We start from the raw sequence: 15,564 nt of genomic DNA, 5'->3' as shown, positions 1-15,564 counted from the left end.
GGTTTTAGGTGACACCTCTTTCTTTGGAGGAGTATGTTCCCAGTCTGAGCCTCATGGCTGGTGCTTCACAGTGATGAGGTCTGTGCCTCAGGTATGGTGCCTCACAGCAGTGGGGTCTGAGTCTCGTGCCTAGTGCTACACAGTGGTGGCGTCTGTGTAAATAACCAAGGTGCAGAGTCATCCTTCCTGGGACGCTGTCAAGTGCAGCCAAATGCTGCTTGTAAAATGGAGCTCCCAGACCAAGCCACAGCCCGAACCCGTTCACACAGCTTTGAGCATCACGCAGCCCCATCTCCACACTCTTCCTCTGCCGAGTTTATTTCTAGTTATCCTAAGATCTCAGCTTAAATGTCACTTTCTCAAGAAGCCTTACTCCACCCTAGATTTAATTTAGGACCCTCTACGCAATCTCACTGGACTGTGAGATTTTGTTTGAGCATTATCACGATTAGGAAATGGCACAGGAATAAATGTCAACCACATGATGTTCGTGGCTGAAAGCCCTCGAAGCTGAGCACTGTCTTGTCCTGTATACCACCGGGCCTCCAGGTCCTGGCACAGTGTCAGTGCTCACAGGCACTGTCGTTAACACCAACGCTCATTTCACAGAGGGCTGATCCACCCATTCCCACTCGACCTCTACATTCCATCCTTCCCCCGGTGGGAGGAAGGCTGCCTCGGGCTGAGGACATAGCTCAGCTCATTTGTTAGAGTATTTTTCTACCATGCAAAAGCCTTGTGCTCAATCTCCAGCACTCTGAAAAACAGGCATGCCTGTAATCTCTTGGGGTAAAGGCAAGATCAGAAGTTCAAGATTACCCTCAGCTATATATCAAGTTTGAGGCCAGCTTGGGCTACATGAGACCCTATCCCAACACGAAACAACAAACTGGGTCCTTAACTCCCTTCAGGATTTTTAGGCCGTGGTCATGCTCAGCCATTTAATAGACCTTTCTGGAGTCCACTCTGAGGTCCTTGACCCCTGAGAGGAAGTTCCTGGAATCCATGTTTTTTTTAATATGACTTCTGTCCTGGTGAGTGTACAGAATATGTGAGGGAAGAAGGCCAGGTCCAAGACAGGGAAAGTGGGTGAGGCCACAAGTGAGACACAAACCTGAGGACTGACCTGGTGGTTCGGTGTGTGTGTGTGTGTGTGTGTGTCCAAGGGAAGAGTAAACGCCATTGGATTAGGACATTCCAGACAGGAGGCCTAACCTAAGAAAGCATAGTGGGAGGTACCTTTGACCCAAGAAGAGTGGAGGAAGATGTGGAAAGACAAGGACCATGAGGCCCACCATAAGGGATGTTTTTGTCACTTTTCTATTGGTGTGAAGAGGCACCGTGACCAAAACAATACACACAGACACACACACAAACACACACATGCAGAGTTATGTATATATATGTATATATGTAATATTTACTTGGGCCTTGCTTACAGCTTCAGAGGTTTAGTTCATTGTCATCACAGTGGGGAGCATGGTGGCAGGCAGGCATAGTGCTGGAGAAGAAACTCAAAGTTCTGCATCCTGATCCATGAGCAGCAGAGAGAGACTGGCTGGGCCTAGCGTGGGCTTTTGAAAACTCAGATGGCTTACTTCCTCCAGCAAGGCCGCGCCTCCTGCTCCTTCTAATCCTTTCAAAGAGCTCCTCCCCCTGGTGACTAAGCATTCAAATATATGAGCCTGTAGACAGCCATTGGACCAGCTCCACAACTGAGAGCACCTTAGACACCTGCCTACAGGAGAGCAGTAAATGCGATACTTAGAGACACTGCCGATGGCAAGCCACAGAAGATGGACATATACATGTGGACTGGTGAGGTGACTCAGAAGGTGAAGGAAGGTGTCTGATACACAGGCCTGAAGACCTGAGTTCCATCCTCGGATCTAAGCTGGACTTCTTCATACAGACCTATAATCTCAACTGAGCAATGCTACCTAAGAAGGGAAGAGCAGGATCCTAAGTGCAAGGTCTGCCGGGCTGTCCAGTGAGTTCAAGGCTATCCTGAGCCTCTTAGTTAGACCTAGTCTCAAAATAAAAAGTAAAAAGCTATAGCTCAGTGGTAGGGTGTTTGCTCAGTATGTAAATTTCAGTCCTGGAGGACAGCTGTTACGCTGTAATCACAGAATTTAACAGAATACATTTAGGATTGAGTTGATAGTTAAGATTTGCTCCCAGAGGCCTGCAATTTGTTCTGGACTTACACTCTTTTGGGGTCATTTAAGATGTTTCAAGTCAAGCCACAGAGCCATCTGTTGCCTGGTGTAAATCTAGGCAGGGGGAATTGGAGACATGCCCCACCTGGTGTCTCCATCTGGCTGCATGACCTCGGGAGGATCCTGCCCCCTTTCCTGGCCTTAATGTCCTCATCTGCCCAATGGGAATCATATTTCTGCATTATCAAGGGATGTGGGCGGATGAAGCAAGGGCACAGGAGAGTCACATGAATGCAAGGGATTATGCTCTGGGTCATGGGAGGAAAGGAAGGGAAGTCTCTCTCCCACCTGCCAAACCCACAGAGGAAGTAGGAGGAGGATCTGGGGACCACCCAGGCCAGCAACCCACATTCAGGGCAGGGGTGTGGGCACCGGGACCCGAGCCATGGACCTGAGCTGGTGAGGCAGCCACCCAAGCTGTCTGGAGCATTCGGATGCTGACACAGAGCTCTGCTGTGCTCTCCACCCCCGACGCAGCTGCAGCTGGTCACCTCCTCAGGGGTTAGGTATCATGCTCTCCCTCCAACAATGTACCCATCACACTCCAGATGACCGCTTGCCCCCCTCAGCCTATCAGCCCCCAGAGTCGGGGGTGGGGGGTCTCTCCCAGGCTGACCCCATCATGTGTATGGCTGTTCAAAACCCTCCAGAGTTTCTCAGCCATCATTCCCTTCATCGACAGTGCCTGGTAGGCTGTGCCTCTTCCTGCTCCCAATCTTAGCATCTCAGCACAGGGTTAGGAGCCTCATGAAGGAGCTGCCTTGGTTACAGCTCTGGGGTGTCACCTCGCTTGTTCATCAGAAGCATTGCTGAGCACCTACTCAAGCTATACACTGTTCTGGGACATCTCAGTGGTTCCTGGCCTCACTATGCTCTGGGAGATTGACAGGTGACACCCTAAGTAAAGTAGAGTGCACAGGACAAAGGAGTAGAGAAAGCTGCCCAGAAGTACTGACAAGAATGGAGTGTCCCACCTCATCTTCTCTGAATCCCAGACTGGCCTTGAATTCTTCATGATCCTCCTGCCTCAGTCTCCTGAGCGTTGGGATGATATGAACCATCTTCAAAAACCAAACCAAACCTCTTAAGTTCTCTGCTACAGTGCTGGTAGATGGGTCATGTAGGGTAGGTTAAAGGAGCGAGTGATAGTCATGGAGGAGTCAGGGAGACAGACAGAAGTCCATTGTGGCTGTAGTCTCAGTCAGAGGCACAGATGGCAGCTTCATCTGCCTGCTGCTTAGGGGGCTCCATCTGTAAGCTAGACATGGGTGCACTGACCCCCGCCCCTCACCTCAATCAAAAGGACAGGCCTCCAAGTCCCAAGCTGAGGGCCTTAGCTAGGAAGGCAGGTTCATCGTTGGAAAAGCTGCAGTACTGAGGACCATACTTCCCGAGGAGAGTTGTGGATGCTATCACTGAACATAGAGACTCCAAGGGGTGGGCAGAACACTGCTGCTATTGGCTGCAGTCCACAAACACCAAGACTGAAGAGTCATATCCCTAAATTGACATGGTTCAAATTGGGGATATTGTGACCAGATAGAAATTTTAGATTAAGAAGGAACAAAGAAAGCCAAGCGATGGTGGCGCATACTTGGGAGGCAGAGGCAAATGGAGCTCAGTTTGAGGCCACAGCAAGTTCCAGGTCAGTCATGGCTACACAGAGAAACCCTGTCTCCAAAACAAAACAAGAAGGAGGAACACAGTTACCCTCCTAGAGATGTAACGACCTCTACGATACCCTAACACTCAGCCTGGACTGACCAGCTGGTCACCCGAGCCAGCAAGCTTGAACTGGCTCTCTTCATCTTTCCTGTGCCAGGGTTTGGAAAGTCCATCCTCACACGCATCCCATAATCACTGACTGAGCATGGCTGCACCAAGCTCACTCTTGCTCTAGATATACAGCAGTGACCTGGACAGCCAAGGTCCTGCCAGGGCAAACCACGCTGTCATCTCAAAGGGAATAAGAGAGTTTATTCTGAGCTACCAAATATGAGAGTCCATTGCCCCAAACACAGACTCAGCTTACCTCAGATGACTGCTCCACTGTGGACAAAAGTTCCATGAGTTATTCTGTTGTTTGTTTGTTTCTGAGACAGGGTCTCATTATATCAACCTGGCTAGCCCAGAAAACGCTGTGCTTTCTAGGATAGCTTTGAACTCACAGAGTGCTGAAAGTAAAGGCAGGAGCTACCAAGCCCAGCCCGGGTCACATGAGCTCTTACTAGTCACAGAACAAAGCAAAGGCAAAATTCAGCTCATTTGTTAAACATGTTGGAGGGACTGCAGTTAGACAAGAAATGGCAAAATGGGGGAAAGGTGTTTCAGGTTTTAGACACTGTCTGCTGACATCCTGAGCAGCAGTTGGGCGGTGTGGGATCTACTGATTTGCTTAAAATATATCACAAAGGTTTTTACCTGGTAGGAAAAAAGTCCCAGAGGTGGGGAGGTGGGCAAGGAATAGCTAGAAAGGGGAATAAAGACGGCACACGATAAATCAATCAGTTATGAATTGCAACATTCCAACTCTCTAGAATCAGTCAATTTTTAAAGTAGGTGTGACTTCTCTCTGGAAACTTCCATTCGCTAACTCCATTTCAAGAAGCTAATGCTCAGGAAGGGAGATGGAGAGAGAGAGAGAGAGAGAGAGAGAGAGAGAGAGAGAGAGAGAGAGAGAGAGAGAGAGTAAAGGTAGGGACACACAGAGAGACAGGATGATGTGACAAGTAGAGACAGGTCATGACTGCAGTAGCAAAGGGGCTGGCAGGAAATCAATCCAGGCTAAGGGCTAGTGTGTGCAAATGTCCTGAGACCTCCTACTGCCCCTTGGTTCAGTGACCCTTCTTTTACGTGGATGGATGCAGCAGCCCCACATGAGGAGCATCACTGGCAATCTGCAGAGAAGTAAAGATGGGTGTGTGTGTGTGAGTGTGTGTATGTGTGTGTGTGAGTGTGTGTGTGTGGTGTGTGTGTGAGTGTGTGTGTGTGAGTGTGTGTGAGTGAGTGTGTGTGTGAGTGTGTGTGTGTGAGTGTGTGTGTGTATGTGAGTGTGTGAGTGTGAGTGTGTGTGTGTGAGTGTGTGTGAGTGAGTGTGTGTGTGAGTGTGTGTGTGTGAGTGTGTGTGTGTATGTGAGTGTGTGAGTGTGTGTGTGTGTGAGTGTGTGTGTGAGTGTGTGTGTGTGAGTGAGTGTGTGTGTGTGAGTGTGTGTGTGTGAGTGTGTGTGTGTATGTGAGTGTGTGTGAGTGTGTGTGTGTGTGAGTGTGTGTGTGAGTGTGTGTGTGTGAGTGAGTGTGTGTGTGTGAGTGTGTGAGTGTGAGTGTGTGTGTGTATGTGAGTGTGTGTGAGTGTGTGTGTGTGTGTGAGTGTGTGTGTGAGTGTGTGTGTGTGTGTGGTGTGTGTGTGTGTGATGAAGTCACTCATCCCTCCCTCCTCTTCCTAGGGCTTCATTCCACTGCCGACCTCACCTGCGCAGAGACAGGCCACAGGTCTGGCCCGCAGGGACTGCAGGGGATGCGCAAGGCTGCCTTATGGATCGGGTTATGGCATTAACACCTCTTTTCCTCAGCTGTTTATATCCAGTGGCTCCCGGGCTTCTCTGGATTGCTCTCCCACCTTTCACCCTCATCCATTCTACCACATGCACTGGCCTCACTGTTGCTTACCGCAGGGTCATTGCGCTTGCTGTGTCCTCTACCTGCAATGCTCTCGCCCCACCCAGATACCCTCACCTTACCTCCTCCCCACTTCTGTTCCAATGCCTCCTCTGCAGAGAAGCCCTCCCTAACTACCTTATCCCAAACAGCTCCTGCATCTCTCCCTGTCCACCTGGCATTGCTGGGGAGCCTGATGACACCTGCACTGGACTCGGGATGCATTTGGCTATATCCCTGTCGATGGTCCACTCCCCTGCTTCCCCGGCCTAAAGGCAGGCATTGCACCTGCCTTTGCTCACAATAAACTCATGAATCTCTGAGCCTGGGAAATTGCTACATTTTAAAGGTAATATCAGAGTGTCCCAGAGTTCACAATCTGTTCGTTTGGACCTTTGGGGATGCCCATGATGTTCTCTGTAATATCCAGTGACCAGATGTGGCCCCTGAGGGTCAGTCAGAGCCAAGAAATTTAACACAGAACCTTCCTTAACCCCTCTCTATGCAGGCCCACCCAGCAGGGGTCAGGGGTGTCAGTTTTCCCAGCCTTCTTTGGGCCCAAGGTGGAGAGGTGACACAGGACTAGGGTCCAAGCCCCAGGATTTCCTGAAAGACTCATCTTTCCTTTGGCAAATACCCCCACTTCCTTCACAGGGCTTGTGCCTGCATTTCTGAACCAGAAGGTGTTTACACAAAACATCCTGGGTTTGGCGACAAATTCACCCTCTATGAGGAATCCTTAATGAAGCCTCCTCCAGCCCCACACCACGCAGCTGCAGAGAAAACTGTCTCAGTCTCTAGGAATTGAAGACAGCCCAAAGCCAGACAAGAAGGGGGCGTTTCTGGGCTTTGTGAGGCACAGTTTGTCAATGTCCGTAGACGGTTGTGAGACAGAGACCAACACCTTCTACTCAGAGGATCTGTGCCTGATTAGCCCTTCTCCCAGCCTCAGCTTGCAGCTATAAAACTAAACAGTCACAATCCTGTCTATACAAAAGTGGTCATGAAATTCAAGTGAGGCAAAGAATATGAATGGGGCTAAGTTACCTGGAGTAACAAAAAACAAAAAAGAAGACTAAAAGAGTGAAGGTCAGAGTTGAGCCTTAGGGGAGATGGCTCCGTGAGTGAGGAGTGCTCACTTTGCAAGAATTAGAATCTGAGTTTGAATCCCAAGCACATACAGAAAAATCCAGACATGGTTGAGTGGGCCTGTTACCTCAGCACCGGGGAACAGTGACAGGCAGATCCAGGGAGCTCAATGTCTAGCAAGCCTAGCCCAAAAGTGTGCTTCTGTTTCAAGGAGAGGCCCTATTTCAAGACAATAAGGTGGAGAATGCCGGGGTGGGGTGGAGCACCTGACGCCCTTCTGTCTGGTCTCTGCTTGTGTCTGCAGGGGCACGGAGCACCCTTACACGCATGCACCACACACACAACACTCACACGAAAGAAAATAGATGAGCTATAGCTCAGTGGTGGAGCGTAGCGTTTGAGAGGCACTGGGGTAATTCCAGTTCCACATACGGAAAAAGAAAAGAGGATGGGTGAGGCAGAAACTCCCAGGCCCGGGGTCTGAGACTCCAGCTTTGCAACATTGGGGGACCCCCTCTGGGTCCGTCAGGCAGTCATCACCCCCCCACCCCGCCACACACACACACACACACACACACACACACACACACACACACACACCTCCTCTGGGAAGTCCTGGATCCTAATTCGCTCTTCAGCGCTTACTGACACTTCATGGCTCACCCTGGACCCTTTCCAGGTCCTTCTGTGAATCTCGGCTTGCTACTGTGGACATTAGATTCAACAAATGCTGCGGCCAGATGCAATTTAAAATGATTACTGCTCCCTTCTCGTCTTCCCGAGGGGGTGTAGAGAGGAAAGGATTTCTATCGCCCATTATTTACAAACTGGAAGCTGGAAACGTCGCGGATTAAAATATGAGTCTCTCTGCCACACTCAATTTCTTGGCGTCGTTAAACCGGACTTTATGATCTCTGTGTCTCCAAAGTCCTTATCACTACCTTCCATAATGTGTAATTATTTTGCCATCAGTGTTCGTTGTTTTCCAACGCGATGACGTTCCTAGAGTCGGGATGTTTTTATTTGTAGCCGCGTTCCTTACACCCAACCTGGCACGTGGTGGATGCCCAGGAACCCTTTGGAGGGAGGGAAAAGGGGAACGCGTTGGGTAGCTCCTTCAGAGCCTGCAGGGGGCGCACCTTACCTGCTCCCAAAGCCTGACCCGCCCCTCTGGAACTGAGGCGCATGCTCTTTTCACTGAGAAGGCGTGCCGGAAGTCCCAGAACGGCGCATGCGCGGAAGTAGCCGAGGTGAAGTTGCGGCCGTGTGAGAATGTCAGAAGGCGTGCGTGGCACCATGCTGTCCCCCGAGGCGGAGCGGGTGCTGCGGTACCTGGTCGAAGTGGAGGAGCTGGCCGAGGCCGTGCTGTCGGACAAGCGGCAGGTGAGAGATGCGGCGGCCGCGAGCGCCCTAAGCAAGTGCGCGGGGTCGCAGGGAGTTCACCCGGCCTTCCGGCGTCACTGGTCCTAGCGGCCTGACGCCGAGCGGGCACCAGTTCTGTGTTGGGCAGTCGCCTTCCTTTCTCCCTGCCCCGTCAGTGCTGGTCCCCTAGATCCTTACCCTCTGCCGGCGGCTTCCCTGACACCACTTTCCAAACGCAATTCCAGGCCCATCGTGAATTAGGTTGCTGAGACATGGGCGCCGTATGTCTGGGCAGTGCTGTGACGGGCATGGGGGGGGGGCGGGGAGGGAGGAGAGCCTTGTAGACCCGAAAGGGATGCACGGTTCTGGTTCTGGTTCTGTGGTAAGTAGTTAGACCCTAAAGGGAGTTCGTGCTGGGGATGTTATTGAACAGTGATTGATTGATAGATCGGTTAATTTAGACTCTAAGCTTTAGAGGGTCTCATGTATCTTTGACTGGCCTCGAACTTACTTCGTTGTCTAGGATAGCCCTGAAGAATCCGTGATCTATCGTCATTCTCCTTAGTTCTGGGATTATAGGTGTGCACTTAGATTTTAATATCTGCTTCCCGGAGTGCAGGGAACCATTTAAGTGACCCAGATGATCTAGATTTAGGCCAAATGGCAGGGATGGGGTGAGACATATATTTGATGGCCTTCAAAAGCTATCTTAATGACCACAGTGATTCTTTGAGAAGGCTTGGGTGCTCACTAGCTGCAGCCCCAGATGTCACCCCTTGAGTAGTTAGTTGTCATAGTGGTACTGTGCCACAGCTGCTCCAGTCCAGTATGGTTGAGTGTCTGGTGAGACTATCAAGAGTTACCTAACAAGAGCTTGTCAATAATCACTGTCTGGAGGAGACAGTCAGCTGACTCCGTGGTGACTCTGGTACACTCTCAAGTTTGAATGAATGATACAAAATGACTCAATCTGCAGACATTTTCCTAGCGCCTTCTCTGGAGGAAGAAGCTCCTGTGCAAGCAGAGGAGCTAAAAGCTGAGTGGGTAAAGAAGCACACTGACACCCGAGTCCTCCATGTTAGGCAAGACATTGGAACTTAGCCAGAAATGATACCTTGTCTCCTCAGATTGGGGCCGGAGGCAGCTGAGTTCCTATCTGCTCCTGTTTTCAGATTGTAGACCTGGACACCAAGAGGAATCAGAACCGAGAGGGCCTAAGGGCCCTACAGAAGGACCTGAGTGTCTCTGGTAAGTTGTGACATCCTTCCCGAAGCCCTGGAAGCTGGTTCATTTGTCTTCTGAAGGACTTCATTATCCCTGGTAAAGCCCAGGCAGGAGGCTGGGGCTGTGTGACTCACCGGTGTGGGAAACTGAGACAGCTTGTGGAGAAGAGCGAGCACCCGTTGCAGGTCAGACATATGCTGTGACTCAGAATTTTAGCTGCTCACTTCAGTGACAGGCCATTAGCTCATCACTCACTGATGGCAGATAAAGAAGAGTGCTCACTGCACATAAAAGCAGTAGTTCTGCCCTGACGATCCACATGAGGAGACGCAGCATAAACACGTAATTGAAAATTGTGAGAAAGCTATAGATGGAGTTGGCCATGGGTGGGGGTTGAGACTGTCTCGGAGGGAGATGGGGCTGGGTAGATGAGGCCAGGCGGCTGAGGCTGGTAGTGTGAGCAAGCAGGGGACAGCGGGAAACAGTGTTCAGGCCACAGTGAAGGGCACTGACATGCTGGGCTTCCCCTGGCTTATGTCACCCAGAGCTGTCCTGAGGCTCCACATGAACCAGCCCCACACACCCCACCGTATTAGCGTGACTCTCCCATGCACTCACTGGTTGGTCCCTTGGTTGTCTGCCTGGCTGTTTTCATACACGTCTTCAATGAGTCTGTTCTCTGAAGCTTCCTAGAACTTTAAATAGCTTTGGTTGGTTGTTTGTTTGGTTGTTTGGTTGGTTGGTTGTTTGGTTGGTTGTTTGTTTGTTTGGTTGGTTGGTATAGTTGGTCCTTTTTACTCTATGTGTTCTTCTCTCTTCCACCCTTCACCCCTTTTCTTCCTTTTCAACACCCCCAACACTAGATAAGAGAGAAAAAAGGATAGAGGAGGAAGGAAAAAGCTCGCTGAATAAAGTCAGCGGGGGGGGGGGGGGGGGGGGTGTTGGAAAGGGAGCAGCATTATCATTAGACACTTCCTGCTGATTAGGGGCATTGAGTTCCTTGGGATAAGTTTGATCTTTGCCTTCGGGATATCTAATTTCTTATTTTTTCTTTATATATGTCTACTTAAAAAATATGACCCAACAACACTACCTCTCCCGGCCCTAGTGTTATTTCACCCTCTCCAAGTCCTCAGAATTCCAAAAATCACACACTCGAAGAAACTCTGCAGCTGGCAAAATCTTGTCGGAGCGTGAGGCAAATCCTAGTTTGCTGCTGTGGACAGTCTGAAGCAGCCCCATGTCCCACACCTGGGATTGTAGCGAAAACATTTTCTTACAGTATTTATGTGTTGTTGTTGTTGTTGCTTTAAAGAAACAAAAATGCCAAAATTGTCAATACAATTTTTCATGCTAGTTCTTCGCAGTATGTAGAAAACCAACCCTGTTCATTCTCCACCCTTGCTATGACACGAGTCCCATGAGTGAACTGTCTGGTTCTGCTATGTCCTTAGCACACACGTGCCTGTCAGATAATAGGTGCTTCAAAAAGAAAAAACAGAACGTGATGAAGAAATGTCTGTTTGCTGTTTCAGAAGATGTGATGGTTTGCTTTGGGAACATGTTCATCAAAATGCCTCACCCAAAGACGAAGGAAATGATCCAGAAAGGTGAGGTGTCCTGGGGATGGGTCAAGGACATGGCTACCTTCCCGGCAGCCTGGGCCATGATCCGCAATGAGAACCAAAACTGTATCAGGCTGGGGAAAGGCAAAGGGCTTTTTCCATACGAGGCCTTTGCTTTCTGTTTGGAAATAAGGCCACACTCTACCAAAATCTCATTGGCCAAGGTGATCTATAGCTGTTGAGGGTCATGGATAAGTGAAGTTTTGCATGATCCTGTGTGTCTGTGGTGTGTGTGTGTGGCAATAGTGCATACATGCAGAAGTCAGAATAGGATGTCAAGTGTCCTCCTTTAGCGTTTCCCTCGTACTTACTACCTTGGTTGGCCAGCCTCTTGCACCTGCCTCTCTCTGTCCCCTGGCACTTGGATTATAGGTACACTCAGCTTTTACATGGGTCCTGGTGACTCAGTCCTCACACTTGCAAAGCAAGCCCTCTTACTGACTGAGCCATCACCCAGTACCCGAGTGAGCTCTTATTTTTCATGTCCCCTGCAGCTGAGACTGTGCTGAAAGTAGAGGTGTGACTGGGGACACAGCCTAGTGGTAGAGCATTGTCCTAGCCTGTGTAGAACCCTGGGTTTAATTCCCAGCACTGCAAGAAAATGGAGTATAGAAAGAATGAGCCTCTATCATTTGCACAGCTTGTGCACGCAAAGTACTGCTCAGGTCTCCAAAACTAACTGGAATCTCTTTGGAGAAGCTCTGTAAAGACAAGGCTTCAGGTAGGTCCTTACCTGGGAAAAAGCATTACACTTGTTTTCTCTATCACATCCTTTAAAACACATGGATCAAAAGTAAGGACAACCAGGAAGGTAGTCTTTGCTGAAGACAGAATATCTTTATTCTTTTTGAACTAGAACAAACCTGCAGAAATTTCAGGTAAGGTAGTATGGCTAAAATGAAGGGTCAGGTTGGAAAGATAGCTCATATTAAGAGTACTGGCTGCTCTTCCAGAAAACCAAGGTTCAGTTCCAATCAGCACATAGTGGTTCACAACTGGTGTGATTCAATTTCAGGGAAACCAACACCCTTTTCTGGCCTCTGTGGGCACCAGGCATTTTAAGAATTATTTTAAAATTAAGGGTCAATGTGCTTGGGTAATGGGCCAGAGATTGTACAGCTGAAAGCTTAGGGGACACTGCCTGAGTTCAGGGTGTGGTGGTGTGTCCTGCTGACCCACAGATGTCGTCTAATCTCTATGCAGGTTCTAGTGTTCTCCAAAATCAATATAGACTAAACAAGTTCATGAACAGTTTCTTATTTACAGTGAGCCATGTATGACCAAAGCTGTGAAGAATGGTTAGTCAGAGCTTCTTCCTCAGGAAGTGAGAGCAGGCCGGCAGCTGATGGTCAGTAGAATGATCCTGACAGCAGTTGATGAGCTTTGAAGGATGCCTGTGCCTTTGTGTCAGCACTCAGTCTAGTCTGGTGATCCTAGGCTGGTCCTTGCTGTCCACTGTGACCGGCTAGGCTATGCCGAACCTGCAGGCTCTCCCACTGGCTGCTTAGGCCACGTTTTCACAGGTCCTTGGTGGGACTTGGGTTTGTAAAGTTTCTTAGCCACCCAGCATTCTCTGAATAACTGAATGACTGGCCTTGTTTTGGGCCAGCTCAGGGACTTGACAGGTAGTGTCCCTCTAGTGTTAACCCTGCCTCTGCTGGTCTCTGGGGTCACCTTTTCCTTCCTGTGTGCTACCAGCCTTGACCCTCAAGGGTGTTAGGTGGAAACTGGGGTCCCTCTCTGTAACGTAACCTTGTCCTGTCTGCCTGTTGCACGTTTCTACAGATCAGGAGCACCTGGATAAAGAAATAGAAAAGCTCCGGAGCCAACTGAAAGTGAAAGTTAACCGCCTCTTCGAAGCCCAAGGTACTGGCCTGGTGGGGCTGGAAGGTGGGAGGGGAAGAACCCATTGAGAGATGTTTGAGAGCAGGTGTGGAGACCACTCAGAGAGAATGGAGGCCACTCAGGTGGGTGGAGGGAGGCGAACAGTGTTGTCTGTAGCTGCTCAGAGATAGGACACCGAGGGGCACTGAGAGCTGCCTGGGATGTGCTTGCATGGTATGGTACTAGCTAGCTAGGACTGGAGGAACTCAGAAGACTTCAAAGAGGCCAGAGCTTATGAGTAAACCAGCAGGACATCAGATCCCAGGTCTGATTAGAACCTGGAGGTCTGGGCAGCAGTCAGGACTGTGCAGGTTCTTAGTCCAGGAGGAGCACTGCACCAGCCTGTGCAGTGCAGAATCGGAGGCCCAGCCCTGCCCCTCTCCAGCTGAGCTAGCAGTATAAATGCAGTGGTAGCTTCTTTCCTGGGCCTGGCTCCAGAGCCAGCAGTAGGTTGGGCAGCAGGGGGCCCAATTTGATCGTGACTTTCTGCTCCTTACAGGAAAACCAGAGCTAAAGGGTTTTAACCTGAATCCCCTCAACCAGGATGAACTTAAAGCCCTCAAGGTCATCTTGAAAGGATGAGACTCACAGCAGGATGGGGCACCTGCGACTAGGAGCTCCCCACCCCAACCCCTGGCCTTGAGACCTGCAAGAACAGGATTGTCTATTTAAGGGGACAGGCATCAGGAATGTGACTTCTGTACAAATCTTTTTCTGTATGCTTGGCTGCTTTGTGCAAGCGAGAACCCTTAGTCTGTTCTGAGAGCTTGGCCTGGCCACCAGAGCTTGGACACAAGACCTATTGACAAACCTTGGCAGCTGTCAGTAGGTGTGTGGGTGTGTGAGAATGCCTGCAGCCAACACTTCTCAACAGAAGCCTGCTGTTCAGATGGAGGGAGAGGGCGGACCTGGAGCTTCATTCCAGTTTTCTGCGTGGTGAGACATTTTCAGGCAGTGTGTGTGTGGCAACTGGAATAAAGCAGGAAACTGACCATTCACCTCTGCGTGAAGCAGACCTAGTGCTCCTCACCAGCTGCAGGGCAGACACATTCATTTCCCCACTGCTCCAGCTCGTCCTTTTTCCTGTGGGCTTTCTGTAGTAGGTGCTGCCAGTCCCCCTCTGTGGTTGCTCCTGAGGTAGGAGTCCTTACGGAGCTCTGGCCCAGGGTTGGCGAGCAGTGTCCTTCCTGGTGTGACTCTACCTGGAGCAGCCTCCTGACGTCTGAGAGCAGGGTGGCCCACGATCATAGTGTGAGTGTGGCGTGAGGTCAGAGTGTGAGGTATGAGATCACAGTGTGAGTGTGGCCTGAGACGAAAACTGGCCTCTGGTCCCTGCTGCTCAATAAACATGAACAGAATAAGCACAGCTCTTGGGTTATCGCCCATTCTGTCCTTCACCAAGGCCCCACCCTTCTATTAGAGTGCTACCTAAGAAATGGGGGTGGCTCTTGCCTTAAAAAAATGTGTAACATCAGGATTAGATGGAGACCACTGTTACCCAGGCTGCATTTGGCCCATAGTTACACCAGAAATGAGCTGGTGTAACTATATCATAAGTTTCTTGAAGGGGGTGGAGTGGCTCTGGATTTAAGAGCACTTGCCATTTTCAGAAGACCAGTTAAGTTCCCAGCCCCTCATACTGTCTTATAACCGTAACTCCAGTTCTAGGGAATTGATACCTTTTATCTCCACAGGCATACACGGTACATGTACATATAGGAAGAACACCCATACAATTCTTTAAAAATGAACTAGTCAGGTATGGTGGTATACACCTTTAATCCCAGCATTTGGGAGGCAGAGGTAGAAGTAGGTGGAAATTTCTATTTCCAATTGTAATACTGCTTGAGTTCAAGGCCAGCCTGGTCTAGAGAGGAAGTTCCAGTATGGACCTTGTGTCAGAAAATAGGAAATGAACTAGAAATTAGAAATAAGCTAGATATTTTGAATATTGCTGATGCCTTCTAGGAATGTTTAAAAATGTGTGTCGATCAAAAAAAACCATGTAAGGTGAATATGGCCTGTGCCTGAAGGTTTGTTTTCTTGGGTTTTACAGGCATTCCTGTGGTAGACCCAGTTCAGACCAGGCCACGGTCTGCACTTGGCTCTAGTTAGAAGACCATAGCTTCAGAGGAAGGCAGCAGCTTAGCTCAGGATGAAGGAGGTGTGTGAACACTGAGGTGGCACCAGCAGAGCAAGGGCTGAGCAATGTGTGACCTGCTGGCTGTTGGCAGATGCTGTGTGGTCCCCGAAGGACAAATGCGGAGTAAAAGGGGAGATGATGCTAGCTAATCAACTCTTTCATAAGCTCCGAACTTCCAAACCATATGAATAAAATGCAAACCCAACAGAATTCACTTTGATGGCAGCTACCTGGCACATAATTTCTCCACTGGAATAGTGCTTCTGCCTGCCAGGGTGCTTGCTACACTAAAGAGCACCTCAGTTCTGTATTCTGGAAACAAGGACCTCAAGTCTATACTTAGGGGTTGTGGGTTAGGAAAACC

At 49.7% G+C, this 15,564-nt stretch overlaps 2 protein-coding genes across 2 annotated transcripts in view; both read left to right on the top strand.

Moving 5' to 3' along the window:
• Window positions 1–15,564, top strand: part of LOC127686086 (putative testis-specific Y-encoded-like protein 3) — a 255,675-nt gene that overhangs the window by 203,531 nt on the left and 36,580 nt on the right. The gene's annotated exons all lie outside the window — the stretch shown is intronic.
• On the top strand, window positions 8,188–14,423 carry Pdrg1 (p53 and DNA damage regulated 1). The gene is made up of 5 exons (XM_052183957.1): window positions 8,188–8,345; window positions 9,497–9,572; window positions 11,084–11,158; window positions 12,959–13,039; window positions 13,557–14,423. Exons 1-5 carry the CDS (start codon window positions 8,235–8,237, stop codon window positions 13,637–13,639), a joined length of 426 nt encoding a protein of 141 aa, XP_052039917.1. The 5' UTR covers window positions 8,188–8,234; the 3' UTR covers window positions 13,640–14,423.

Source organism: Apodemus sylvaticus, chromosome 5, assembly GCF_947179515.1.
Source record: "Apodemus sylvaticus chromosome 5, mApoSyl1.1, whole genome shotgun sequence".
In the NCBI taxonomy this organism is placed as follows: domain Eukaryota; kingdom Metazoa; phylum Chordata; class Mammalia; order Rodentia; family Muridae; genus Apodemus; species Apodemus sylvaticus.
The sequence above is the reverse complement of the archived record's forward strand: the minus strand, read 5'-3'. Positions and strand labels throughout refer to the sequence as shown.

What these genes read in the sequence shown, in the direction of transcription:
- Pdrg1 (XM_052183957.1), top strand. Translation starts at nt 8,235, where the DNA reads ATGTCAGAAGGCGTGCGTGGCACCATGCTGTCCCCCGAGGCGGAGCGG. An exon ending in GAAGGACCTGAGTGTCTCTG is followed by an intron (nt 9,573 to 11,083) that starts GTAAGTTGTGAC and finishes TTGCTGTTTCAG; the next exon opens with AAGATGTGATGGTTTGCTTT. An exon ending in GAAGGAAATGATCCAGAAAG is followed by an intron (nt 11,159 to 12,958) that starts GTGAGGTGTCCT and finishes ACGTTTCTACAG; the next exon opens with ATCAGGAGCACCTGGATAAA.